This window comes from Mustela erminea, chromosome 10 (genome assembly GCF_009829155.1).
Source record: "Mustela erminea isolate mMusErm1 chromosome 10, mMusErm1.Pri, whole genome shotgun sequence".
NCBI classification, from domain to species: domain Eukaryota; kingdom Metazoa; phylum Chordata; class Mammalia; order Carnivora; family Mustelidae; genus Mustela; species Mustela erminea.
Window position 1 is genome coordinate 98,736,217 of NC_045623.1, and position 26,556 is coordinate 98,762,772.

At 53.6% G+C, this 26,556-nt stretch overlaps 1 protein-coding gene across 2 annotated transcripts in view; it reads right to left on the reverse strand.

Moving 5' to 3' along the window:
- The window catches only part of PLEKHM2 (pleckstrin homology and RUN domain containing M2), a 36,893-nt gene extending 10,377 nt beyond the window's left edge, over positions 1-26,516 (reverse strand). The window contains exons 1-6 of one of the 2 annotated variants that reach the window (XM_032360636.1): positions 26,347-26,474; positions 3,844-3,950; positions 3,405-3,514; positions 2,815-2,914; positions 2,209-2,296; positions 1,206-1,392 (exon numbers count right to left, since the gene is read on the reverse strand). In XM_032360636.1, coding sequence (XP_032216527.1) covers positions 1,206-1,392; positions 2,209-2,296; positions 2,815-2,914; positions 3,405-3,514; positions 3,844-3,950; positions 26,347-26,406 — 652 coding nt within the window. In that variant the 5' untranslated portion in view covers positions 26,407-26,474. Of the gene's footprint in view, positions 1-1,205; positions 1,393-2,208; positions 2,297-2,814; positions 2,915-3,404; positions 3,515-3,843; positions 3,951-26,346 lie in introns of both variants that reach the window. The other variant, XM_032360638.1, reaches the window with a different exon arrangement.
- Positions 26,517-26,556: the final 40 nt, after the last annotated feature.

Consider the following 26,556-nt stretch of genomic DNA (forward strand, 5'->3'; position numbering starts at 1 on the left):
CTAAAAGCCCGGGAATCTTACGATGCTTCTCAGCTCCCACACTGGCCCGGGAGCCTCCAGCCAGCTGGGAACAACCTCGGGGGGCAACCCTATCCAACCCCAGGACCTGGTTCTGGCTGAGAAGAATGTGGGCACCCTGTACCTAGCCTTTTCCAACCCTCGTCTGCCTTGCCTCTGAACCCAGCATCGGAGGTGGGAGGGCTCGAGGGGACACCTCCGCCTGCAGGCGGCCTGGCTGCCCTCTCAGGACCCGGCCCTGGACTTCTCGGAGGCAGCCCATACGCCCAAGTCAAGGAAACTGAGCTGCCGCCTTCCGCTTGTACAAGAGGCAATGCAAGTCTTGCTAACAAGGCTGGAAGTAACTGCCCTCGGGAGCCCTTGGCACAAGAAGACACAAAGAAAGAGGAAGGCCAAGGTCTCAACGCTAATGCACTTCCAGGGAGCCCGGGGGCCGCACTTGTGCTTGGGGTCCCCTTCCCTGGAGGTGAAGCCGGGTACAGTAACCGAAGAGATCTCCTTTCCCATGGGGGACGCATGAAGGAGGAGAACCGGCCGGTTTTATACACGAACACAGAAGCCTAAGGTTTGAAAGAAACCAGGCTGTTCAATCAGCTGTTGGATCCCAACGACAAAGTGATCTACAGACGCGACGACAACCTTTTCCAGTCTTGGTGGGGACAATCATGCTAACAGAGGAGCAAGTGCAGGAGGGACCCAGAAACCAGATGGGCTCCTAAGAATAGGGGGCATGTCTCCCCTCCTCTTCGGACGCTGCCGGCCCTCTCTCCTCTTTCCAGGAGCTGCTCAGTCTCTTTCTGCCTAGCATCAGAGTAGGACGAGCTCCCCAAGCAGGCGGCACTCACCCCTGCAGCGGCAGGAAGAGCTTCCTGGTCTTGCAGCTACTCCCTCGTCACTTAGAAAACCTCCAGCCCACCCCTGCCCCAGGTCTAGGGCCCTAGCCTTCTGGAAAAGGGTCTAACATTCGTAGGATCTCGTTTTGGCTTTTTGTCCCCAGAATCTGTGTTTTACCCACCATGGAGATGCTGAGGAAATGAACGGAGACCTGGGAAATGGTCGGCCCCGGTGAACTTCCAAGCGCCCCGGTCAGATCACAACAAGCCCAGACAGACGTCACCCAGCCAGGCGTGAGTGTCCTCACCACGAGGGACACAGCAGAGGCGGGTCCCCAGGCACGGGGCGCTTACCCTCACTGGATGGGGCAATGGCGCTGTCATCCCACTCCAGGTTGGTGGAGGTGACGGAGTTGAAGGAGTTGAGGGACAGGCTGTCCGAGCCTTGCACGGAGCTGGGGAGGCGGTCTTCGAAGTCTAGCAGGTACTGCGGTTTGTAGTAGTCGGGCATGTAGGGGGCCAAGTCTAGGTACGGGGCGTCCTAAGATGAGAGAGCGGAGAGCAGGCTCGGCTGCGGGAGGCCCCGGAGGAGACCTGCCTCCATCAGGCCTCCCCTGCCAGCGCTCCTTCGGGCAGTCAGTGGGCTAAAGGCACAAAATTTGGAAAGAAGCTGCTAAAAGCAGTCATGTGAACGGCCGTGGCTCTCAAAGCTCTGGGCTCGAGGCAGACAGAGGGCAGATCCCATCTCAGCCTGCCAAGCCCCCCTTTGACCTCTTCGGCCGTAGAAGTGGCTCATTTTTTCCAGTTCTGACTGCTTATTGGTAGACGGTCTGTGCTGCTGGCATAGGGACCCGGGAAGGTGACTAGACTAAGACAGGGCAGCTGGGTGCTGACGAACCCAAGTTCGAGAGACGCTCTGGACCCTCCTTAGCCCTTTCAGGGCCCACGTCCTGGTTCTCTAGGGCGTAACAACAAGGGACGCCAGAGAACAAGGAATTGAGGGCCCTTGTAGGATCCTAAGAGGCACAGGAATGAATGTGCTTTGTCTTTCTAAACACTCACGTCCTAAACACAAAGGAAGGTCCACTAGCCCTAAATACTCCAGGCTGTGTGGCTTGTCGCCCCGTTCGGACAGAGGCAGGAAGGAGTCACCTGAACTAGGCCCTCTGGCTTAGGGAAGCCGAGAGGATCACGCGCTTCCATCCCGTTCTCCCGTTCTGACCCTGGACTAACAAGGTGCCGCTCAGGCTCCATCACACCGAACAGGCTCCCCGAGACGGACTAGGAGGGTCGGACATCACGTCCAGCCCGCCCAGCCTGCCGCCCCCCAGTGGCAGCGAGAGCCGCCGTGTCTCACCAGATCCAGGTCGAATCGAATGAACTCCAGCCCAGACACCAAGGTCAGGAAGAGAGTCAGGTGATCGTGACTGCAGACCAGGGCATTCCTGCGAGGCACGAGGAGGGACAATGGTTACCAGCGTGGCCCCGACCTCCCTGGCAAGCTCTCTGTGTTGAAACTGGACATGGGACGTCCCCACCGTCTGGAGGGCACCCAGCTCGGGGCCGCCTTCAGCCACCCCTTTGCCGTTCTCCTCCTGGCTCTGGAGCCGCACAGCACTTTCCGGCCACTGTCCTCAGACATGGGGTCTGCGGCACAAGGCTCATCTAGCTCTTAGCAGCTGCCCCTGACACTTTGTTCCTTCAGGAGCCCGGCCAAGGCAGAGCGCGCTAGTAAGGTCTGAGGCCTAGGGAGCGGACCGGGCAGAGGCGGAGCAGCGGGGGCGCCTGTACTCCTGGCAGGACCGTCAGAGGCAAGGTGCCAAGGGCCCTTCGGCCATCGCTGATGTGTCCACCACGCACCATGCCAGGCTGGGCCTCTGACGCGGCACACCATGGTGTCTGCTTATGACAAGAGTCTTTGGGACGAGGTTCAAGGGGAGCTCCAGGGCTTCGAGACACTCACTTGACATAGTACTTATGCAGGAGGCCTAGGTTCTCCTGGAACAGCCGCAGGTAGCTCTCCAGGGAGTTCTCGTTGAGCGCCAGGTACAGCCAGGCCCTGCCTGCACACGGGGGGCGGGAGTTAACTGGAAGGAAGGTCAGGCTCTCTGGGCCGGACGGCGGCAGGAAGGACAGCGAGAGTCCCTGAAGGGACCAAGCGCTGTGCTAGCCCCCTCCCCTGTCAGGAGGGCCGGGACCCCTGAAACCTGTGGTTTTCTAGTCAGACCAGAGCTGGTAGCGGCCCAGGGAACTGTGACGGAGAGCGCAGGTCATGACCTCCAGGGGGGCTGAAGCTTAAGGACTGGGCACCGAAGCTGCGGGCGCACAGCGATCCCAGCGCAGGGAGGGAAGCCAGGCTCCCCATTCCGGGCTCGGGTTCCCCTCAGCACCCCGCTCCCCTGCCCCCCCCTCGAAGCTCCAGTGACCTGTCGGGCACCGGCCCCTGAACGCCCCTCTGCCGTGGGACAGCACCAGGGGATCCACCTCCCGGGCCGGCCCTGAGGCCACGCCTGAGCCCCCGGCCCCCCGCGGCATCATCCCAGCGCCACTCACTGCGGCCCAGGTTGGTGGCCACGTGCTGCAGCACCTCGATCTGTCGGACGGCCTCTCTCCGGGTGAAGTGCACCACGAGCACCCAGTAGCCTGACGAGAGATCTTGCAGTCTGCGGAAACAGGACAGGGGCTGCCCGGACCGAAACGGGGCCACCCTGGGACGCTGCCGCCCGCCGGCCCAGTGGCCTGTGTGTCGGACACGAGCTCCAGGCTGAGGGCGAGGGGCTCCCCGCGGGTCCCACAGGCGGGCACTGGGCCTTCCCACCAGCGGCCCGGCTGCCACTGATCCTGTCCACAGGCCGTGTCCGGGGTCGGCTACAGACAGCCTGCGGTCTCCCCGAGTGGGGCACATCTCTGTCTGCCGAGACAGAGGCTCCCCGCGGCCCGGGCCGTGCCTAGGGGTGCCCTGGGGTCTGTCTGGGGGCTGCCTCTGCCTTACCCGTACAGCAGGGCATGGTCCAAGTGCTCGCACAGACGCTGCAGGACCTTGTCGTGGTTCCGGATGGCGGGGGTCTCCTCCTCACAGGCCGCAAAGTAGCTCTGCAACTGGAAGGAAAAGGAATCCGCCCGAAGTGAGAAACGGATAAAGGGGCGGGCTACAGCAGCCAGCTAAGACCCCCGGTCAAGGGGTGCCGGGCCAGCTCTGTCCGCGGAGCACACGACGCTTGATCTCAGGGTTGTAGGTTCGAGCCCCATGCCGGATGTAGAGATTACTTAAAAATAAAATACTGGGGCGCCTGGGTGGCTCAGTGGGTTGAGTCTCTGCCTTCCGCTCAGGTCATGGGATGAGCCCCACATCGGGCTCTCTGCTCAGCGGGGAGCCTGCTTCCCCCACCCCCTGCCTGCCTCTTTGCTTACTTGTGATCTCTCTCTCTGTCAAATAAACAAATAAAATCTTAAAAAAAAATAAATTAAAGAAAAAAGAAAGTATTAAAAAGAAAAAACAAATAAAAGACAGACAACCAGTCCAATGACATCACCATGGTGACCACCAGCTCTCACCCTGCAGCCTCAGAGCCCAGGCCCCGGAGAGGCGGCCAGTTTGTGCTCTGCACAGTGACAGCCTGAGGCCGGGATCTGTGTGCAGGTCTCAGGTGATGAGGTATTATCTGTACAAATGGTCCCCCGCTCCGGAGCCCTACAACACGCCTGCTTGGAGCGCCCTCCGCACACACTAAGGGCTGACGGGGGACCCTGGATTTGCCCGAGGAGATGGACAAGGTTGGGTAGGGGTCGGGGTCCAAGCCGGGCTCTTGTCCAGCCCTACACCGAGAAGGACACCTGTTTCCAGGCTGGACAGGTCACAGGGAGGGGGCGGCAGGCGAGCTGAACCGCAGCACGGAGCAGCGAAGGCCGCGGAAGGAGAGGGCGGCTCTCCCCGGACAGCGCAGGCTGCGAGAGCAGGGGCCCTAGGAGACAAGTCTCTCCAACCTCGTTTTAGCCACACTCCGGTCCGCTGTTGCGCTTCTACTGGCCAGACGGGAGACAGACATACAAGAACACTCATCTCAGGTCTAAGCTTGGCACGGGACTGACGTGTACTCAAGTGTTTTCTGGAGGCCGCGGTCGAGACGGCAGCAGCAGGCCGCACCAGCAGGCCGCATCAGCCGCACCAGCAAGCACGCGCTCCTGGCGGGAGGCCAGCCATTCAGGGCCCACAACAAAAATAGCCTCTCTTCCCCGTGGCCCCGGGTGAGCCCAGCAGCCCTGCTGGCCCGGGATAGACCCCAGTCCTGCGGGGTTGCCCTCCCTCCTGTGAGGCGCGCAAAACGGGCGTGGGAGGAGGGTTCCTAGAGGCAAAAGAAAGCCAGGAGCCCAGGGGAACGGCCCAAGTCCCTCCCAGAGATGGCCGGAGGTGCTCTTGCTCACTTCAGTACTGACAACACGGGTGTCTGGCATTTTCTTCTTCTTTCTGAAATCAGAGAGTCTTAGATGATAGAGCTAGCAGGATATTTCAAGATCTGGTGAACTCCCTTATTAAGAAAGCAAAATGAGGACGCCTAGATGACTCAGTGGGTTAAGCCTCTGTCTTCAGCTCAGGTCATGATCTCAGGGTCCTGGGATCGAGCCCCGTGTCGGGCTCCCTGCTCAGCGGGGAGCCTGCTTCTCCCTCTCCCACTCCCCCTGCTTGTGTTCCCTCTCTTGCTGTGTATCTCTGTCAGATAAATACATAAAATCTTAAAAAAAGAAAGAAATCTCACCCATTTTCTTGATTTTAAAAGTAGCCACACCTGCCACAACCCCCAAGAGACAGGGAAGAGTGCTAAGACTGCACTGGTTTTGTTTAGAGAAGGGGGTTAAAAACCAGTAGAGGTTAAGCTCCTCACTACAAAGGTCGGGGGTGGCGAGAGCTGGGGCTCAGACGCCGTTCTCCACTCAAGAGACCTTTACAACAATCACTCCGAAAACAACATTTGCTCACCACAGAAACTCAAGCAAGATGGAAGTGTGTGTGAAGTAGAAAGACCTCCTGGCCCCCCGCTCCCCACTGTCAACAGCTCGAACGTGTGCCCTCCCAACACGCTTCCTGCATATGCAGACTTAAAATTTTTAAAAACCGAAACCGGGTCACCCTCTACTCATTGTTCCCAAACGTGCTTTTTCTTAACAACATCTGAAGGATCTATTTCCGTAGCATTACATACCGAGCGATTGCATTTTTCCAGGGCCACACAGCACACTAAAATAGGATGCTGTTAGCTAACGGCTGCTGTCTCCACTTCTCTGATGCCGCACGATACCGCAGTGAACCCCCGTGGGTCCCCGTGTGGCTACGTCTGTGTGGTGAGTGCTTACAACGGACCTGCAGACCTTTTAAAATGCTGGATCGATCTGCACTCTCATGGTGCCGGCTAACCCTGGTATAATGAGTCTAATTCTTGGCAGTCCAACTGGTGAAAAACAGTACCTAATTGTGTGTGTGTGTGTTTTTAAGATTTTATTTTAAGTACTCTCTATGCCTAACGCGGGGCTGGGAACTTACAAGCCTGAGATCTGGAGTCCCGTGCTCCTCCCACTGAGCCGGCCAGACGCCCTGGAACCTGATCATTTAAATTAGATTTCTCTCATCACCAGTGCAGCTGAGCATTCCTTTTTTTTTTTTTTTTCCTTTTAAGATGTATTTATTAGTAAGAGATAGAGAGCAGGGGAAGTGGTAGAGGGAGAAGCAGGCTTCCTGCAGAGCAGTGAGCGCAACTCGAGGCTGGACCTTGGGATCACAAGGACCTGAGCCTAACTAAGGCAGGTGCTTCCCTGACTGAGCCATCCAGCCATCCAGCCGAACATTCTTAGCCGTTCCTACCACCTGTTTCTTTTCCCGTGAGCTGCTGGTTCAATCCGCTCCGTCTTCATCTACTCGCGTCTTTCCTGATGGTCTGCCAGAGCTCTTTGCTGGTGGAGGATTCAATCCCGTGTGTTGCCTTGAACTATGTATTATTCTTGCCCCGAGTCAACTAAATTTTGCTTTAAATTTTGCTTATAGTGTTTTTTTGTCCCATGGAGAAATGTCTGTTTTAGGTAGTCAGATCTGTCAGCTTGGCCCCTCCCGGCTTCCTGTCGTCCCCAGGCCAACACTGCAAAAGTACTTCTATCCCTCTATCGCTTTTGGACTCTTTCGGCATTTATTTAGATCTTCACTTTTCATGTGGCGTGAGGTCAGGATTGAGCCTTATTACTCTGTGGGTGGAGAACTCATTTCTGCATTTGTTAATGGTCACTGATTGGTGAATCTGTCTGTCACCTATCTAGATTATTTTAGCCAGCCCACTGCCTATTCCTGAGGAAGTCTCTGGTTTTTAATTATTTTTACTTTATTCATCATTTTGATATGGGCAGAACAAATCCACCCCCCCCCCCCCAACTACTGTTTTTCAAAACTGTTTTGACTATTCTGGCATAATCTTTTAGAATCAAATTTCAATACAGTTCCTTTTTGGATTTGGGAGTAGAATTATACTGAGTCCAGAGAAGGTCTGGGCGGCGGCGGGAGGGAGGCGGGACACAGTATCTTTACAACAATAAGTCTTCTCGACCAGGGACATGGAATTTTTCTGCATTTAAGCAGGTCTTCTTTTCTGTCATTTGGCGAGTTCCACAGCTCTCTTCCGGCGGGTCTCGCACACTGACTGCAGGTGGGATGCATTCATAGGAGTACACTACGATTTAGGGAACGGTCTGGCAACGAGGTGACCACTCCCGCAGAAAGTACAACAGAAAGAGCGTGTAACACGGTGGTGAGAAGTGGGGGCCGTGGGCAGGACGTGAGGGTGCAAAGCTTGGTTCGGCTACAATGGAGTGGAGCGCCTTTGGCAAACTGCACAACTGTCCTAACTCTCATTTTTGCTCATCTGTAAAATGGGAGAGAGCTGAGCGGTCTAGGATAGCAGCCGCTAGCTTCATGGGACTAGTTACATTTAAATTACTTAAAATTAGACACAATTAACAATTCAGTTCTTCAGTGGCACTAGCCACCTCTCAGATGTTCCATAGCCCCAGGTGGTTGAATGGCTACTGGACAGGACAGTGCAGCTGTAGAACATTCCCTCCTTGTGGAAGTCCTATTGGATGGTGCTATTTTGGGGAACGGAATGATACAAAGCATGCAAAAGGCTTACCATACGTTCTGGTAAGCATCAAGCATTCAGTAAATATTAGCCAAGCTTATTAAGAATAATGAAACCATTTTTTAAAAAAGATTTATTTATTTAGCGGCGCCTGTGTAGCTCAGTTGACTAAGTATCTGCCTTCAGCACAGGTCATGATCTTGGGGTCCTGGGATAGAGCCTCTGTTGGGCTCCCTGCTCAGTGGAGAGCCTGCTTCTCTCTCTCCCTCCGCCCCCACCCACCTCCTGCTCTCTCTCAAATAAATAAATAAAAATCTTCTTAAAAAAAAAAAAAGATTTACTTATTTGAGAGAGAGGGAGGGAGAGAGAGACCGTGAATGGGGGAGGCAAAGAGAATCTCAAGCGAACTCCCCACTGAGTGCGGAGCCTGACACAGGGCTCGATCCCAGGATCTTGAGATCATGACCTGAGCCAAAATCAAGAGTCTGACGCTCAACCGACCGAGCCACCCAGGTGCCCCAAACCCATATTCTTAGGGAACTAGTCTCCAGTAACCAGTAACACAGCACTTGGCTGACCCTAATAGCAGAGGCAAGTAAGTGCTCTGCTCTCGGGAACAACCATTCTGTTCACTGGCTCGCTTGCGGGGATTCCAAAGCCTACTCTTTAAACACCTTTTCACGGCAGCTTGATAAAGATTTGCCATGATCTGGAGCAGCCTGCGGGGGTTCAGTCATTAAGTGTCTGCCTTTGGCTCAGGGCATGATCCTAGGGTCCTGGGATCGAGCCCCGAGTCAGGCTCCCTGCTCAGCAGGAAGCCTGCTTCTCCCTCTCCCACTTCCCTTGCCTGTGTCCCCTCTCTCACTGTGTCTCTCTGTCAAATAAATAAATAAAACCTTTAAAAAAAAAAGCTTTGGCCATGATCTCAGGGGAGAAGGTGTTCTTGATCAGTGCTGCGGCCCAGCTCGGCTCCTGAGAGGAGGAAGAAGGAGAAAGGGAAAGTCTATGAACCTAAGACGAAGAACTTCAGGAGCTGCGTCCACGGCTCAAGCTCAGACTTGGGGAGCTGGGTCAGCAGAACGCGACATAACGGGGAACAGCGAGGAATTCTCCCTTCCCCGCGGAGAGGCCGTGGCCAGGAGCCCCTCACCGCGCCCTTAAGATCGGCAGGCTTGGAAAGAACGGGGGAGTGGGAAGGAAGCCAACATCCCATCAACAAGGGCTCTGGGGCAACAGAATGTAGGGAATGAGGATAATGAACGTTTAAGTCGGCCTGAAGCAGTTTCCAGCCTGTCTCCCCAAGGACTCCTCATCACGCGCGACGCGTGCTGCTGGAGCTGACGCCAGGTAGGGTTAGCACCCGCTTTTATCAAGTGCTTATTACAGACACCGGGAAGCGCAGAGGGGGTAAGAGTATGGGTTCTGGGGTCAGACAACCTGGATCTGGGTGTGGGCTCTGCTGTTCACTCACCACGTAACGCTGGGCAAGTGCTTTCACCTCCCTAAACTCAGTGTCTGCATCTGTGAAATGGGCTTAGCAATGGTACCCTCCCTATAGGCTGCTGTAAGGGTCAGATGATATTTACACTGTTTTTAATCCCGTGATGATGACACACTTTACCAACACTCTGCAATCACCACAGCAATTGCATAAAGTAGGTCACAGAGCTAGTAAGTGGCAGAGCCAGACTCCCTCAATCCAGGTCTTTCTACCCGGGCTCAAGATCCCTGAATGAATAATGTGTATAAAATGTCACCCCCCCCCAAAAAAAGTCACGCTCTGATCTAATGTGCTGCGGGAGAACCCAAGAAAGAGCAGTGCGGTCTCTTTTTTTCAAGCCACAGAACTAAGCTTTTTCACCAGGGGGTGGAAATGAGCTCAGCATCTTCTGCAGGAGCTCTTCTTCTTGGAAGATGGACTAAGGAGAAATGCCCGTGCAACCATTTTTAAGAAGAAAGCTTGCCTCGGACTCTCGCCATGCTTTTGCTCCACACTGGCATCTTCCCAGCGGTGAGGAAGCGTGCTGTCTGGCTAATGCAAGCCGCAGTTGCTCCAGGAAGCGATCTTTCCCACTTCTGGGAAGAAATACATCCTGTTCATGAGATTCCCAAGTAGTTCTGAGTATTTCCTTTCTGTCCATGTAGATTTGGGAGAGAGGTGGAAAGCGTCAGAGCAGGGGCCACCAAACTATGGCCAGTGGGTCTGCCTCCTATTTTTATAAATAAAGTTTTATTGGAACACAACCATGTCATGTATTTCTGTATTATCTACAGCTGCCTTTTTTTTTTCCCTAAGTAATCTCTACACCCAACCAAGGGCTTGAACTCACGTCCTCGAGAGATCAAGAGTTACGTGCTCTTCCAACTGAGCCAGCTTGGCACACAGAGCTGCTTTTGTGCTACGCTGGTAGCATTGAGTAGATGCCAGAGACACTGTGTGTGGCCCAAGGAACCTAAAATGTTATCTGGCCCTTTACAAAAGAAGTTTGCTGACCTTTAGATCTAGAGCCTTGAGAAGAGGTGGCAAGGCGTGCACACCTGTGACGGGCTGGGCTGAGAGGTGTCTCTTGCCCAAAGCAGTTCAGCAGTGACCAGAGGGAAGGTCCAAGCCTTGACGATTCATGTATTTCAACAAGTATCTCCTGAGAACCTACTATGTGTGTATCAGATAATCATCTTACACAGAAGTCCCTGCCCTTGTAAAACTTACATTCCGGTGGCAGATGGAGATAACTATGTGCATATACATAACATCATGTTCAGGAGTAAAAATGTTATAAAAAAAGGAAAGTGAAAAAAAAATTTTTAAAGGAAAATGCAGGGTCTAGGGACTCTGTTATAAATATGGGGTCTGAGAAGATCTCGCTGAGGAAATGACTGGGGGAGGAGTTATTCTTGTTAGAGGGGCAGTAGGTGCAAAGGTCCTGAGGCAGGGGCAACAGTAAGGAGACAGGTGTGACTGAAGCTCAGGACGTGATGATGTGAGTGGTTTAAGATGAGGTCAGAGGGCAGCCAAGGGCCACATCGTGTCATACGGGACATAATAAGAACTTTTATTTTTATTACCAGTTTGACGGGAAGTTATGGGAGGCTGAAAACAGGGACTTACCATGTTTAATATATATATTACAAGGCTGCTGTACCTTCCGTGCTGTGTATACACAGACTCTGGGAAGCCATGGTGGGGGCAGGGAGTCTGGCTGCAGATAGACAGTGGAGGCTTGGAGCTGGCTGTAGTGGCAGAAGTGGGAAAGGGTCAGGTTTAAGATCTCATGTGAAGGTGGTGCCTCAGAGATTTATTTATGGATTAGATGTGAGGTATGAGAGCAAGGAAGGTGCCAGGACGATTCTAAGGTTTTCGGTCTGAGCAACTGCATGGGGGTGCCATTTCCAGGTCAGGGGGAATTCTGCTCTGGACATAGTAAGTTCAAAACACGGCTCAGATGTCTACGTGGAGATGTCAAGCAGACGGCTGCGTAAATGGGTCTGGAGCTCAGGGAGAGGTATTTAAAGCCGAGGATTCGGACGAGGTCACCCCAGGAGTGCGGGAAGCACGGCTCCCGAGTACCGAGCCAGGACACGCCAACGTCAGACCGGGGGTCCTCACCCAGTCTGCAAAACAGAACCACTTGGAAAGAGGAGGAAAAGAATCATGCCCAGGCGCCTTCCCAGATCAATTAAAGCAGGAACTTTGGAAGTGGAGCCCAGGGACCAGCATTTTTTAACGCTCTCCAGGTAATTCCAAGGTCCAGCCTGGCTTGAGGATCACTGCTTTAGACTGGGAAGGTACAGCCAAGAGGCGGGCAGAAAATCTGGACTGTGTGTGCTCCAGAAGCCAAGTGAAGAAAGCTTCCCAAGGGAGGGAATGGTCTTTTTTTTTTTTTTTTAAAGACTTTTGTTTTTTAAAAAATTCTTAAGTAATCTCCACACCCAACATGGGGCTTGAACTCACAACCCTGAGATCAAGAGTCCCATGCTCCTTCAACTGATCCAGCCAGATGCCCCAGGAATGATCTCTTCATCCGGGTCATAGTCCCATGGAAAGGGAGGTGCTGGGAACCCCGAGCAATGTGAATGGGGCGCCTGGGTGGCTCAGTAGGTTGAGCGTCTGACTCTTGGTTTTGGCTAGGGTCATGATCTGAGGGTGGTGACATTGAGTCCCACGCCCAGGGCAGACTCTGCTCGGGATCCTCTCCCCCTCCCTCCCCCTCCCTCTCTGCTCCTTCCACTGCTTGCACGTGCATGCTCTCTAAATTAAATATATTTTTAAAAATTTTAAGGTGTGATAGTGGTATTAGGTCATGTGAGAAAAGAATCCTCACCTTTGAGCAATGTTTACAGAAAAATTCATGGATGCGTGGGATCTGCTTCAAAAATAACAGAGGGGGGCGCCTAGGTGGCTCAGGGTTAAAGCCTCTGCCTTGGGCTCAGGTCATGATTCCAGGGTCCTGGGATCGAGCCCCATATCGAGCTCTCTGCTCAGCAGGGAGCCTGCGTCCCCCCCCCCTCTCTCTGCCTGTCTCTCTGTCTACTTGTGATCTCTGTCAAATAAATAAATAAAATCTTTTTAAAAAAAGTAACAGAGGGGTACAGCTGAGCTGTGGAGAGACACCAGCTCACCTTACTGCCTACTATTAGTTGGAGGAAAGAACGAGCGGAGGACGAGAAAGGATGGACGGACGGAGCGGAGGAGATGTTAATACAGAAAGCTCCTTTGACCAGTCTTGTCAAGAGCGGCAAGAAAATGGGAGCGGAGTGCAGGAGAGGAGTCCTCCAGCAGGAAAGACGGGACAGCAGTCACGGCCCCGGGGGAGGGCGGCAGGAATGGGAACCCAGATGCAGGCGGGCTGGTGTGCTGGAAGGTGGCAGGATGAACTGTGCCCGTAAGAAGGAAATTTTAAAATAAGCAAGGTCCTTAACGATAGAGAACAAACTTAGGGTTGCCGGCGGGAGGCGGGTCGGGGAGGAGCGAGACGGCTGAAGGGCATTAGAGGAGGCGGTGATGACCACTGCGTGTTGTACGGAGTGATGCATCACTGAATTCTACTCCTGAAACCAACATTGCCCTGTATGCTAACTAAAATTTAAATTAAAAAAATAAAAATAATAAAAACAAGCAAGGTCAGCTGAGAATGAAGAGAGGCTTGAAGATTTAGAGTAATTTTTTTAAAGCCACGGTCTCCCTAAAGTCCTCTAAGTCAGGCATGTTGCCAGACCACACCCCAGGTCGGCTACACTGCTTGCCTTTCCCTGCTCCTGATTCTTGGGGTGCACCCAGGCACCAGCACAGGGGAGTGCTGGGCTCAGCCCACCCACTCTCTCAAAGCCAGGGGGACGGCGGGCAGGCTGAGCACCCTGGGAAGACCGGCCATCACGAGGCCGTGCCAGCCCCCGTGACTGCTGGGAAATGTGGGTGGCGCACTCCAGCAAGCCAAGAAATGCCTGACTCAGGACATTTTAATTAGGGTTAGTCCCGTGCTCTGCTCTGAGCTGCAGCCGGCCTTCTGAGTCTTCTCTCTCTTACAGACCCATAACCGAGAGACGGTTTCTATTTCTGCGGCTGGTCCCAAGAAAGCCTTCCAGAACTGGTCCCTGATAGGTTAACTCAAAGATGGCTATGAAACATTATAAATGGCCCGAGGAAAATAAAGACGGTCACAGGGGTCCTTCCTTCTCTCTCCCTGGTCAGTCAACCCCAAGGGCGCCGTGATGCTGCCCAGCAGAGGGACGGGAGGTCCAGACTCTAGCAGCTACCTGCTCATAGGCTGCACTGGGCGGGGCGGGGGAAGGACTGCCGGAGGGTCCCCAGCCCTGTATTTACAAAGCAGGATAAACATGCCTGCCCCGACAACGGTAAGGGGGTCCACAGGGTAGGACAGACACAGTGAACTGCCCGACCACTGCGGGCTCCCTCCTGGCTTAGCACAGAGCGTGCACACGGCTCAGGCGGGAGAGACCGGCCCCTCCGACCCCGGCCGGCCACCCTGCTCTCTGGGAGACAGTGGCAGCCCTGGGGTCTCCTTGGAGACCACGTATATTTAGACCAGGATGTTTAGAACAGCCTCGCACACCACGTCCGGGAGGGGGAAATCCAAAGGCTGGGAAACCCCACGGAACGAAGCGAGGGACAGCCACCTGTCCTCAAATCACCTCTTTTAGAAATGAAATCCATCATGGCCCTGGATTCAGGAGCTGAACTCGAACGCAGAGCCAGCCTGAGCTGCAAGACCCCGCAGGGCCCCCGAATCCCCCGGCTGCCTCTCTCTCCCCAGCTGCTGCTGCTGCCAGTGCGCTCTCGGGGAGGGACGAGCCTTATAGAAAACGAGGGGACCCTGCCTGCCTGGCCTTTGGGATTCTAGTCACAGTGAGTCCTGCGGGGTCAGACTGGCCCTGGGGGCCTCATGGACATTCGCTCTTTGTTCCAAAGCGGAAACTCGGAGCAGAGGCAGAGGTCAAGCCATGAGCAACCATGTATCGCCTTAGCTTTGGGGTTGGAATGGCCCTAAATCCTGATTCCTGAACCCCCCTGGGAGGGGACCCCACCATGGCTCATCCACAGCAGAGACCGCTGGAAAGGGGTCGGTGTGGTCAGAACTACCCAGATCCCCCCAGAGAGCCCAGCATCACAGGTCCCCACCGGGACCCTGCGCTAGCAATCCGCACTGGCTTCAGGCACAGACTTGTGGATTTGAGAAGGCCCGTGCTCACCGTCCATCCCCCCCAAAATAAACAAGTAAACAAATACACAAACGAGGCAGGCCAGCTGGAGTCTTAGGTCTTAGCAAAACTTCTTAAGAATAATAATGTCTGATCCAAGGACTAGAAGGTCTGGGCCAAGAGCATGTCTGCAGAGAGGCTCTGCTGGAATCACGACAAGGCTGGGACTGGCCGGGTGGAAGGATTTCAGAATCTAGGAGCAAAAGGACCCCTAGAAATCACCTGGGTACAAAGCGGAGTTTCCTGGGGTGCCCCCTATTGTTGGGGGGAGTCAGAGTGAGGCTAACAGTGAATGCAAGTTTGACTAAAAAAGCAAAAAGAAAGGGGGTACCTGGGGGGGGGCTCAGTCAGTTAAGTATCTGCCTTTGGATCAGATCATGATCCCAGGGTCCTGGGATCGAGTCCCGTGCCGCGCTCCTTGCTCAGCGGGGAGCCTGCTTCTGCCTCTGTCTGCCTCTACCTGCTGCTTATGCTTGCTCGCGCTCTGTGTCAAATACATAACTAAATAAATTTTTTAAAAAATTAAAAAGAAAAAAAGAAAGTAAGTCAGGCTACTGAATGTGCTGAAGATCAGAAAAATGATCTGATCCTTACTTTGCTGGCGGGAGAACGGGGCCCAGGGTGGTGAAGGTGCTTCCTGCCTCTTCTGGCTTCGTGCGGTGGTCCTTGTGCCTGTGCCTTACTGCATCATCTGGGCCCGGAAGGAGCTGTTCTTGGAGCTCCTTCTGCTTCCATCGCCCCCGGGGGGTAAGGCAATAGTCAGGGGTGCCTGCTGTAACCATCTGGGAAGTGCTCATCCCCACGTCTTACTGAGAAGGGCCTTGGGCCATTTCCAGGGCTCTGCAGAAGGGGAGCTGGGGTTTGGGGACAAGGGCAGGAACATCCTCGTTGCCTCCTTCTTAGACAACATGAGCGTGTCAGCAGAGGTTTTGGCCCACTGGGTGTCTGCTGCTCCAACAACCCGGGGGCACCTGCAATGTTTCTGACTTACTCCTCTAACTTTATTTTATTTTATTTCATTAATTTTTTTAAGCAGGCTCCACACCCAGTGTGGAGCCCAACATGGGGGCTGAAATTATGACCCTGAGATCAAGACCCAAGCTGAGATCGAGAAGCTCAACCAACTGAGCCCCTCAGGCGCCCCATGACTTAACTGTCCTAATTTTATTTTATTTATTTAGTTTTTTTTAAAGTTTATTTATTTATTTGACGGAGACCACAAGTAGGCAGAGAGGCAAGCAGAGACAGAGGGGGAGGCAGGCTCCCTGCTGAGGCTCCATCCCAGGACCCTGGGATCATGACCTGAGCTGAAGGCAGAGGCTTTAACCCACTGAGCCACCCAGGCGCCCCTTAACTGTCCTAATTTTAAAATCCCTAAACCGAGACCCCACCCCACCTTAGCGTGAAGAGCACTGCTTTCCCAATGACAATTACGGTAGATTATGGAGCCAGAAATCACTGCTATGTAAGAACCAGAGACACAGCAGCTCAGAAATGCTCAGCCTGGTTTCTTGGGAGGCATGAAAAACCCTGTCCATCTGTCAGCTCCTCTGCCCGGGAGAGGCTCGTGCCCAGGCTGGGTGGCATCCTAGGGCTGACTGGCCCCATCTGAGTCACCATGCGGGGTGTGCTGTTTGTTTACCATGAGCCTGCACTGCTTTGTAAGCAAAAGGAGTGAAATCAATGCTTCTTAACCATTTATTTGCAACTAAATACACCCAATTAGTAGGGCTCTCTTTCCTACCGCCCAAATCGCTAACTCACGGCCCCTTTGCCGGAGAGTCGGCAAGCTCTCTGCTTTTTTGGCAGCTCTGTGGAAAGATATGGGCAGGAAGGGGGGGGGTGCGGGGAGAAAAGGCTAAAAAAAGCAGGTACTTGAATTATCCCCGGATTTCATCTTTTGTGCGTGCTTTCTCTGGGGTGTTGGAACAGTGAGAGCAGAAGGGGACAGGCCTGGCTGGGCAGGGAGCGCGGGGGTAATTTGATGGAATATAGTGTCCAAGAGTAGTTAAGTGCCTCCCCTTCCTGGAGAAGGAGTGTCCCAGCCACAAGGTACTGCAACTGTCCTGCTTCCGAACGCAGTAGGGGGCTCACCCTGTCATGGCGGGACTGAGAGTGGGGGTCCTTTCAAAGTGGGGACGAAAGTGGCAGGTGTCTCTGCTGAGGTGGCTGGGCAAACACCACAGCCCTAGAAGCCGGCCAACGGCCCGGGAGGACGTGGCCCACGCTCTGTGCCGCACTTCGGCCCCTGGGACAGAGGCAGGCCCTGTTGCGTCAGGGGCCGCGTTCCGTGGCATGTGTGGCCCTGACAGGAAGAGGAAGGGAGTTTTTCGAAGACTGGTTCAGTCTTTTAAAGCCTGGGAGCCTCACTGGTTTTGCCTTCAGCTTTCACTTCCCCTCTCCTCAGCTGTACCTGCACCATGACCTCTCCAACGCGCCCCGCACCCGACGGCCATTTTGTTGCCCCAGAAAATGTCATCAGGTCACCGTCTAAATCACAATACTGGGTTTTTTTTTTTTTTTTTTTTTTTTTTTTAAAGATTTTATTTATTTATTTGACAGAGAGAGATCACAAGTAGGCAGAGAGGCAGGCAGAGAGAGAGGAGGAAGCAGGCTCCCTGCTGAGCAGAGAGCCCGATGCGGGACTCGATCCCAGGACCCTGAGATCATGACCTGAGCCGAAGGCAGCGGCTTAACCCACTGAGCCACCCAGGCGCCCCGAAATCACAATACTGGGTTTTGAGGACACTGGGGGGACCCCTGCTTCCACCCCATGGTCTGTGCGACACAGTCAGAGGTTCACGATGTAAATACAGGGTCAGGAAGCATGACAACAACTCCATGGGTTACACACTCATACTGGCCATTAACGGACACGGGGACAGCTGCGTAGACACCCAACCTACTGTGGGTCGCCGACTGTCTTCTCGGTGGGTCCTGCTCACTGCTGGTTCCCAGTGACTGGAGGAGTCACTCAGCCAACAGCTGTCCAATGAACACACGGTTTTAAGGAGGCCTGGCCTACACAACTGACCCAAGTGGATGGATTATCTGTTGTAATTTCAAGACAGACATCATAGGGACGGAAAAGGCCCAGAGTAATGGAAAGAGCAACAGCCAGAAATGTGGGGCAAATCCAGCTCTGCCCCCTTATGGGCATCAGAATCCGGGGCAAGTTTCCTCTCCAAACCTCATTCCACGCCGGTACTAGATCGGGCTCACGGCCTAGCCTGTGAGTGTGCCGCAAGCCGGGCGCGGGAAATGTGTGTAACCAGCAGGGGCTAAAGAAACTCAATGCAGGGATTCATCGGGTGCTACTACCCTGCTACCTCTCGTGTACTTGGCCATTTCATGTCGCGGTGGTCTGTGACACCCAAAATAAAGAACCTAGGGACAAAGTGTGAACAGAGATTGACTACATACCAAAATTAACTTTGGAGATTTTTGTAGATGTCAAGGTTACACTAGTCCTTTCCTTGTTCTCAAATATCATTGCGTTTCTTAGAATCTCTTAATCCCAACTCTTAAGCACAGTTACCCAGGGAGGAGAGCTGATTCTAGGACCCTTCCTTCCTTCCTTCTTGATTCCTTCTTTCCTTCCTTCCTTTCCTCCCTCCCTCCCCCATCCCTTATTTCCGTGATCTCTACACCCAGTGTGGGGATCGAGCTCATGACCCTAAGATCAAGAGCTGCCTCTCCTGTGACCGAGCCACCCAGGTGCCTCTAATACTTCCTGATGTTTGGGGGGGGGGGTTGTTTTTTGAGAGAAAGCATGCATGTGTGCACACACGCACAAGCACTGAGGAGGGGCGCAGGGAGGGAGAGAATCTCAAGCGGACTCCTCACCTAGTGCAGAGCCTGATGCAGGGCTCAATCTCACTACCCTGAAATCATGCCCTGAGCCGAAATCGAGAGTCAGACACTTAATCAACTGAGCCAGCCAGGCGTCCCCTTCCTTATGTATTTCTATAATGTTTGTGAAGCATTCAAGAAAAGGGGGGAACAATAGGCTGCCAATACATAAAACAGGGGACGATGGTTGTGTGGCAGGACCAGCTACTGTGCAAGATGGAGGACATGCTCTCAGGACCCTGGACGGTCATGGTGACCAACAGAACAATGACCTGAACTTCCAGCTCCAGCCAAAGGCACTCTCCCTGAAACTGTCCTTATTCTCCTGCCTCAAAGGGAAGTTCTAGAATGTTCCCACCTTAAGCAAGCAGCCAGAAGGACAGAGCTGGAGAGGAAAGTTCACCCAAACCAACGGGCTCTGCTGTCTCGTGTGGTCGCTCCCCCCGCACTGCAGGTCCCAAGCTCAGACACCTGCTGCTTGGTTTCTCAGCCAGGCCACCTGGGAGCAGAAACCCACTGCGTTCTCGGACCAAAGGGCCCCGCCGGCTTCAGTACAGAGAGGGCCCAGGGTGTGCCGCCATGGGATGGACGGACCCCCAGTGTCTCAAGGCTTCAAACAGAAACCTAATGTTAGAGAAGCACTTTGTAAAAGGAAAACCATGTCCTCAAACTGAACGGGCAGGCCTTGGGAAGGGCAGCGACCGCTTATTATCCCACGCTGGGCCTGGGCGGGATCGCTCATGGGGTCGGGCGCACGTTCCCGGGCTTTCCCGCGGGGAGCCCTCAGGTCCCTCACCGGAAAGGCTCTACTCTGTGAGAGAGGAAAGGAGCACAGAACAGTCAGGGCCAACATTAGGACACAGGCAGGGGGAGAGGGAGCGAGGACAAGCAATCCCGACCCTTGGTACCGCGTGTGCAGGAGTTTTCTCTAGAGCTCGGCCCCGGTGACTCAGGTCACTGGGGATTTTCAGAGCTCTTAAGACTTTTAAACTCTTTAGAGTTTTTCCATGAAGCCAGAGAGCACAAAACTATTGACTGAAACCCAATGATCAATATATTTCCCACATATACAGAAACACAAGAACCTGTCTAGAAATCAACTGCCCTCGCGAATCTGCAGTGAGCTCTCCAACCTAAGCTATCTGAGGGATGGGAAAGTGGTGGGGCGAGCCCACCACCCCTGCCAGCCTCTTCGGCCGCACTCACAGGCTCAGTGGGACAACACAGCTGCGGCTTCTTCTCCAATGTGAGCCGAGCCCGACCAGGAGACCCAGCTGGGGGGCGCCCGGCTGGAAACAGAACTTCACTCGGGGCCTGAGCTGCTGGGGCAGCACGTGTGTGCCGGGCAGGAGACCCGGGTGAGGGGAAGGTCTCCTGACCTACGAACATTCCTTCCCTGGATGGCTACTTTACTAAAACCCAGGGGCGCCTGGAAGGCTCAGTCAGGTCACGATCTCAGGGTCCTGGATGGAGCTGTCAGGCTCCCCACTCAGTGGGGGTGTGCTTGTCCCTCTGTCCCTGCCCCACTCATGAGCTCTCCCTTTCTCAAAAAAATAAAACCTTAAAAAAAAAAATCCACATATTTGCCTTATTTAGGGAGAGCCAAACCGGAGCCGAGGAGACAGAAAGCAGAGGTAATTTACTTTTTATTTTACACATTTCTGAGCTCTTTGTGTGCTTTTATTTGTTTATTTATTTTATTTATTAAAAGATTTTATTTATTTGACAGAGAGGGCGAGAGAAGGAACACAAGCAGGGGGAGTGGGAGAGGGAGAAGCAGGCCTCCCGATGAGCAAGGGGGACCCATGCGGGGCTCCATCTCAGGACCCTGGGATCATGGCCCCAGAGGAAGGCAGATGTCTAACTAACTGAGCCACCCAGGTACCTCTCTTTGTGTGCTTTTAAAAATAACTACTCTTTTTTAAAAAAAAAGATTTATCTGACACAGAGAGAGCATGAGGATGAGCAGGGGGAGCAGCAGGCAGAGGGAGAGGGAGACGCAGACTCCCTGCTGAGCAGGGAGCCCGATGCGGGGCTCGATCCCATGACCCTGAGATTAGGACCCAACCCAAAGGCAGATGCTTAATGACAGAGCCCTCCAGGCTCCTCACAAGTACTCATTTTCTTAGAACACCATCTCATTCTCTTACCCTAGTCAGTGTCCTTTACTGGATGCCACATCACCTCCTTAGGCTGGTCGCCTCTGGTCACCTCCTCCATACAGCAGACCCCCCTGCCAATTCTCTACCCCAGGAGCTGCCATTATAGTGCCTTCATACCACCAACCAGGATCTGAAATCATCTTTGTATGGTGTGTCTACTAACGCATCACGGCATCTCTCACTGAAATACCCGCGGCTCGAGGGCAGGGATCTGATCGGCCTTGTGCACTGCCACCCCTGCCCTCCTAGGGCCTAGGACCCTAGGAACAGATGGAGAGGGGGCGGCGCTCAGTAAATACTTTTGAAAAACAAAACACAAGGACTTGTGATGGGATTTACCAATGTCCATATTCATTCCACAAGCCTGATATGATACACAAAAACACAGCTGCCACAGAGATTTGATTACCTACAGGCCAGTCTCACTGATTGCTTGGAAGGTGACCCATAGCCTATGCTGATGAGGATTTTTCTGCTTTTTTGTGTGTGTTTTTCTTTTTTTTTTTTAAGATTTTATTTATTTATTTGACAGAGAGAGCACAAGCTGGGGGAGCAGCAGGCAGAGGCAGAGGCAGAAGGAGAAGCAGGCTCCCCATGAAGCAGGGAGCCTGATGCAGAGCTTGAACCCAGGATCCTGGGATCATGACCTGAGCTGAAGGGGGTTGGTTAACCAACTGGGCTGCCCCCGCGCCTCAGTGAGGACTTTTTACACTCGCTCTTGGGCACATATCCACAGTACAGCCTGCCGAATGCAGCCCGCTCCTGTCCATAAGGGCTTAGGGAGCGTAGCCGCTCTCCTGTGTGGGGGGACGGTCTGTGGCTGCGCTTGACTACAAGAGTAGCACCGAGAGACTGCAACAGAGACCAGGTCGGCTGAAAACCACCTGGATTTTATGGAAAAGTCTGGCAAAGCCTAAGCCCAAAGAAACCAAGAAGAGTTGTCTGAGGTTTTGACTGCAGGGCCCACACAGGCACTGGCCTGGCAGTAGCTGGTGTCTCAGCCCGGGGGCACGCTTAAGACTGGTCTGTCACCTCAGAAGACCACCCAATGTCCCCATGTCCTCGGGGATGTTTCAGCTGGTCCTTCTATCCTCAATGGCTGCTTCTGCTCTTTCTCGGTAGAAACCAATCTGTCAAGACTCAGATAAGCCCTCCTTGTCTGGGGGTTTCTCCTTGCTCTAGTGATTTTTTTTTTTTTAGATTTTATTTATTTATTTGACAGAGAAAGAGAGACACAGAGAGAGGGAACACAAGCAGGGGGAGACGCAGAGGGAGAAGGAGACTCCCCGTTGAGTGGGGAGCCCCATGCTAGGCTCGATCCCAAGACCCTGGGATCATGACCTGAGCCAAAAGCAGACGCTTAATGACTGAGCGACCCAGGCGCCCCACTCTAGCAATTAAAAAATATATATATATTTTATTTATCTATTTGAGAGAGAGAAAGGGAGAGGGAGAGAGAGCGCGCTTGTACTCAGAAGAGAGGGAGAGGGAGAAGCAGACTCCTGGCTGAGCAGGGAGCCCGATGCATGCCGGGCTCGACCCCAGGACCCTGAGATCATGACCTGAGCCAAAGGCAGATGTTTACCTGACTGAGCCATCCAGGCGTCCTGCTCTACAGACTTTTAAAATTCTCCCTCCAACCGTCACACAAACCGCTGGGGGACAGAGGCTGCTTCTTACTCATACTCCGCGTGTACGCATCCAACACGCTCCTCCAAAACAAAACAGAACTCTCGTAAAAACCACTGCCTTGGGGCGCCTGGGTGGCTCAGTCGGTTAGGTGTCTGCCTTCTGCTCAGGTCATGATGCCGGGGTCCTGGGATCGAGCCCCGCATGGGGCTCCCTGCTCAACGGGGAGTCTCCTTCTCCCTCTGCCTCTGGCTCTACTTGTGCTCGCAAGCGAGCTCTTTCTCTCTTTCTGTCAAATAAATAAATAACATCTTAAAAAACCATTGTCTTCCCTCCCCTGGAGAAGACGGTTTAGCAGAACCACATGCCAGCTCAAAAGGCCAGCGCGGTCTTGGGCTCGGACAGCTCCCCGCACTGTTAACACGTCGGCAACCGCAGGCTTCGTTATCTGCGCCTGGGACATTTCTGCCTCCTCTCCCTTTCCAGAACCTATGGAACCGGCTTTTCATTCAACTGTACTATTAAACTCTCCAATTCTCTCTAACCCCCGAACCCTGCCTCCATATCAAAACACAGGTTCCCCTGGGCCCCGGCGGGCTAACAGCCTCTCTGGGTTAGAGCCCCTGCTCCTTATCACAAAACCGGTGAAAATGACTGAACTCAACAAGACTCCTTGGGGAGAGCGGCTACGCCTGGGGGTGTGGTTCCTGGGAGGAGGACAAGGGAGGCTTTTGGGTGACAGTGGTGTTCTGTTTCTCGATGGGCGCTGGACGTGTACGTATGTTCACCTGGTGAGAACTCACTCAGCTGCACACTTAGTGTAAATATATTCTATTTTCTGCAGGTATGTTCTGCTTCAATAAAAAGTTCTAAAATACCCTTTGCCTGGGCACCTGGGTGGCTCAGTCGTTTACCTGTCTGACTCTTGGTTTGGGCTCAAGTCATGCTCTCAGGGTCAGGGTCATGGGATCAAGCCCCACGTGGGGCTCTGAACTGGGCATGGGACCTGATTGAGATTCTCTCTCCTTTCCTGCTGCCCCTCCCCCTGCTCTCTCTGTCTCTCTAAAAATAAATACATCTTTAAAATACCCTTGGCAAATATAGTAACACACAATGGATCTTTTCTGTTGCAGAAACATACAACTCATTTTCTGCAGGCAACATCTAAAAGGATGGGCAAGACCATTTTACTAGCAGCAGGGCGAATGGAAGAAAAAAAGACAAAGCACTATCCAGGAGCTAAATAACAAATTTCGGTGAGACTGGTGTTCAAGGACAAATGTGACCCCAAGGCCGCCAGCCCTCACTGCCCTTGGCCTAAGCCTATCCCATTGGTCTTAGGAGCAGATACTCTGGTTCAGAAAACCAAATGCCCTTCATGATGCAAGAATACAAAACAGTTCCCTGAAACACAGCACACAAAGAAAGAGGGTACCAAGTCCAAATGATGTTGTATAACAGCCCTTAGGTGGTAAGGCACTTAGCCATCTTCAGAACCTTGTAGAAGGAACTGGCTCTCCCACAAACAGAAAAAGCTAGGGCTTGTGCTATGGACTGAATGTCTGTGTCCCTCCCCTCCGAATTCGTAGGCTGAAATCCTACCCTAGGGTGATGGTATTAGGAGGCGGGGCCTTTTGGAGGTGCTGAGGTCACGGGGGTGGAGCCCTAATCAAAGACATCCGGGCAGTCTCCCCTGCTTCCCCCAGGTGAGGTCGCAGGGGAAGTAAGCCGTCTGCAGAGGGAAGAGGGCCCTCATCAGAACCCAACCACGCCGGCCCCCTATTTGCAGACTTCCAGAATTCAGACCGGCCAGTGAACACCTGCTGTTTACAAGCCACTCAGTCCTTGGGAGCTTGTTACAGCAGCTGGAACAGACTCAGACAGCTTAACTAAGGCTGGGTCGAGCGCCCTGCTCAACATTCTATATACGCTCTCGTTAAATTTTCACAGCCTTGATTTTATCCCTGCTTTTATAGATGAGAAAAATGAGGCATGGAGAGGTTAAGGAACCTAAGGTTAAAGGGCTGCTAATTGGCAGGACACGCAGCCACGCTCCAGAATCCCTGTTCTTAACCATGAAGCTAGAGTCTAGAGTCATGCCTTTGGTTGTGATTACCCGGAGATGGCTTCCCGGTTGCTCCTGTGGGACTTCTAGCTTCAAGCGTGCATTACAGCTCAATAAAACGTGCTTATCTGACGCGCACGATTACAAGAAACTTGACAAGCACTCTCAACTCCTTCCTAAACGGCAGCCTGATCTACAGAGTGAATCTCTGTTTTGAAAAGATTCATCCTTACAAAAATGGCAGTGTCCGTGTCTACCCGCTTTCTACCAGAACTTTCCCCCATTTATTTGTTGGAAATCCAGAGACAAAACACTTGGCTCACCTGAAGCCTTTATCAGCCCAGATTAGATTAGAAGTGTCAGCAGTCTCCCTTTCTCCTCCATTATGAAAGCTCTATCGCTTTTTTTTTTTAAGATTTCATTTATTTATTTGGCAGAGATCACAAGTAGGCAGAGAGGCAGGCGGGGGTGGGGGTGGGGCGGGAAGCAGGCTCCCTGCTGAGCGGAGAGCCCAACTGGGACCCTGAGATCATGAGCTGAGCTGAAGGCAGGCTTAACCCACTGAGCCGCCCAGGTGCCCCAAGGTCTATGGCTTTCAAACAAAGCATTTGCTTAACCTGAACTCCTTAAGTTAGCAAAAACTCTACCCCAATTGCATCAGCAAAGCTCAGGAAAAGTAAATAAACAAAACTTTTGTCCCATGTCTGCAATGTTACTTTTAGTTATGCTTTTAAGATGAACATTTTAGTAAGCTCATTTTGGATCTACTTTTCTTTTAAGCCACATCGATCTCAATGAAAGGTAAAACTGCCAGTCTATGTAGCTTTTGAGGAATTTACATGTGTGGCGGGGCTATTTAAATATAATAGCTGATTTAATGAATCATCTTCATGTTGGTTTGTTGAGTTAAAATTATCTGATGACCCTTTCCTCCCCCTCTAAATCATTCCCAGTTTCTAAAACTATCAGGTGAGAAGGAACTCAAATTGGGTACAGGGAGTGAGATAAATATTTTCATTCAACCGCCTTCCTCAAATAACTGTCAATTCTGGTTTGGTTTAAGAAAATAGGACCAGGGAGCCTGGGTGGCTCAGTGAGTCAAGCTGCCGCCTTCTGTTTGGGTCATGATCTCGGGGTCCTGGGATGGAGCCCCGCATCAGGCTGTCTGCTCAGCTGGGAGCCTGCTTCCCCCCTGTCTCTCTGCCTGCCTCTCTGCCTACTTGTGATCTCTGTCTGTCAAGTAAATAAAATCTTAAAAGAAGAAAAAAGACAACTGGACCTTTTCCAGATAAGCTGACTTCCTCACACATACAGTGACACGCTGTTAATAAGCAGGGTTTTTTTCTACCTGGAACTGGGGCAATGATGTCTACTGCAGGAAGCCCCACACAGCAGAGTGTCTGTGTGCCACCAAGTTCCATGGGTCACCACCCAAACTGCAGTCCCCAGGCACTTGGGGTTCTCGGTCAAAGCCCTGAAACTGCCATCCTTGAGCAAGACGATGCAGGGAACTTCCCGGGGCCAGAGGCGGCGTCACCTAGAACCCCGAGAAGCGGCGGCTGCTCACGCCCCGCCGCAGCCGCCGCGCCCCGAGGAGCCGGGGCCGCGGTGCGGGGACCGGCGGGTCGCGGCGCCACGGAGTGACGCAGGGCCCCCGCCAGCCCCGGGGGAGCTCCGGGGATGCTGACCTCAACTTTGCTCTTTACAAACAGCTCGGAGGCCGCCGCACTCACGTGAGCCGCCCCGCTTCCCCCGCAGCGGTCCCCCGGCCCCCCGGGGTCGCGGAGGCGAAGGGCGGTGTCCCCGAGTCCCGGGGACGCGAGGGACAACCCCCCCCCCCGCCACCTCCCCGGCCCCGGCGAGCGACCCCCGGCGGGGGAAGGAGGGAGTAGGGGGCGCCGGATGGGCTCGGCAGGGGTGGGGGGCTCCGGCCGCGGGGCGCAGGCCGCGCTCACCTTCTTCACCGACAGCGAGATGTTCTCCAGGATCCGGTCCTTCACCTCCCGCGGCTCCATGGCGCCGCCGCTGCCGCCGCCGCCGCCGCCCCGCCGCCGCCGCTTCCCGCGCCGGGGGCCCGGGGCCGCCGCCAACCGCTGCCGCCGGCCGTGCGGGGGCTCCGTCGTGCCGGCCGCGGGGCCCGGCGCCCGCCGCCCGGCCCTCGCCTC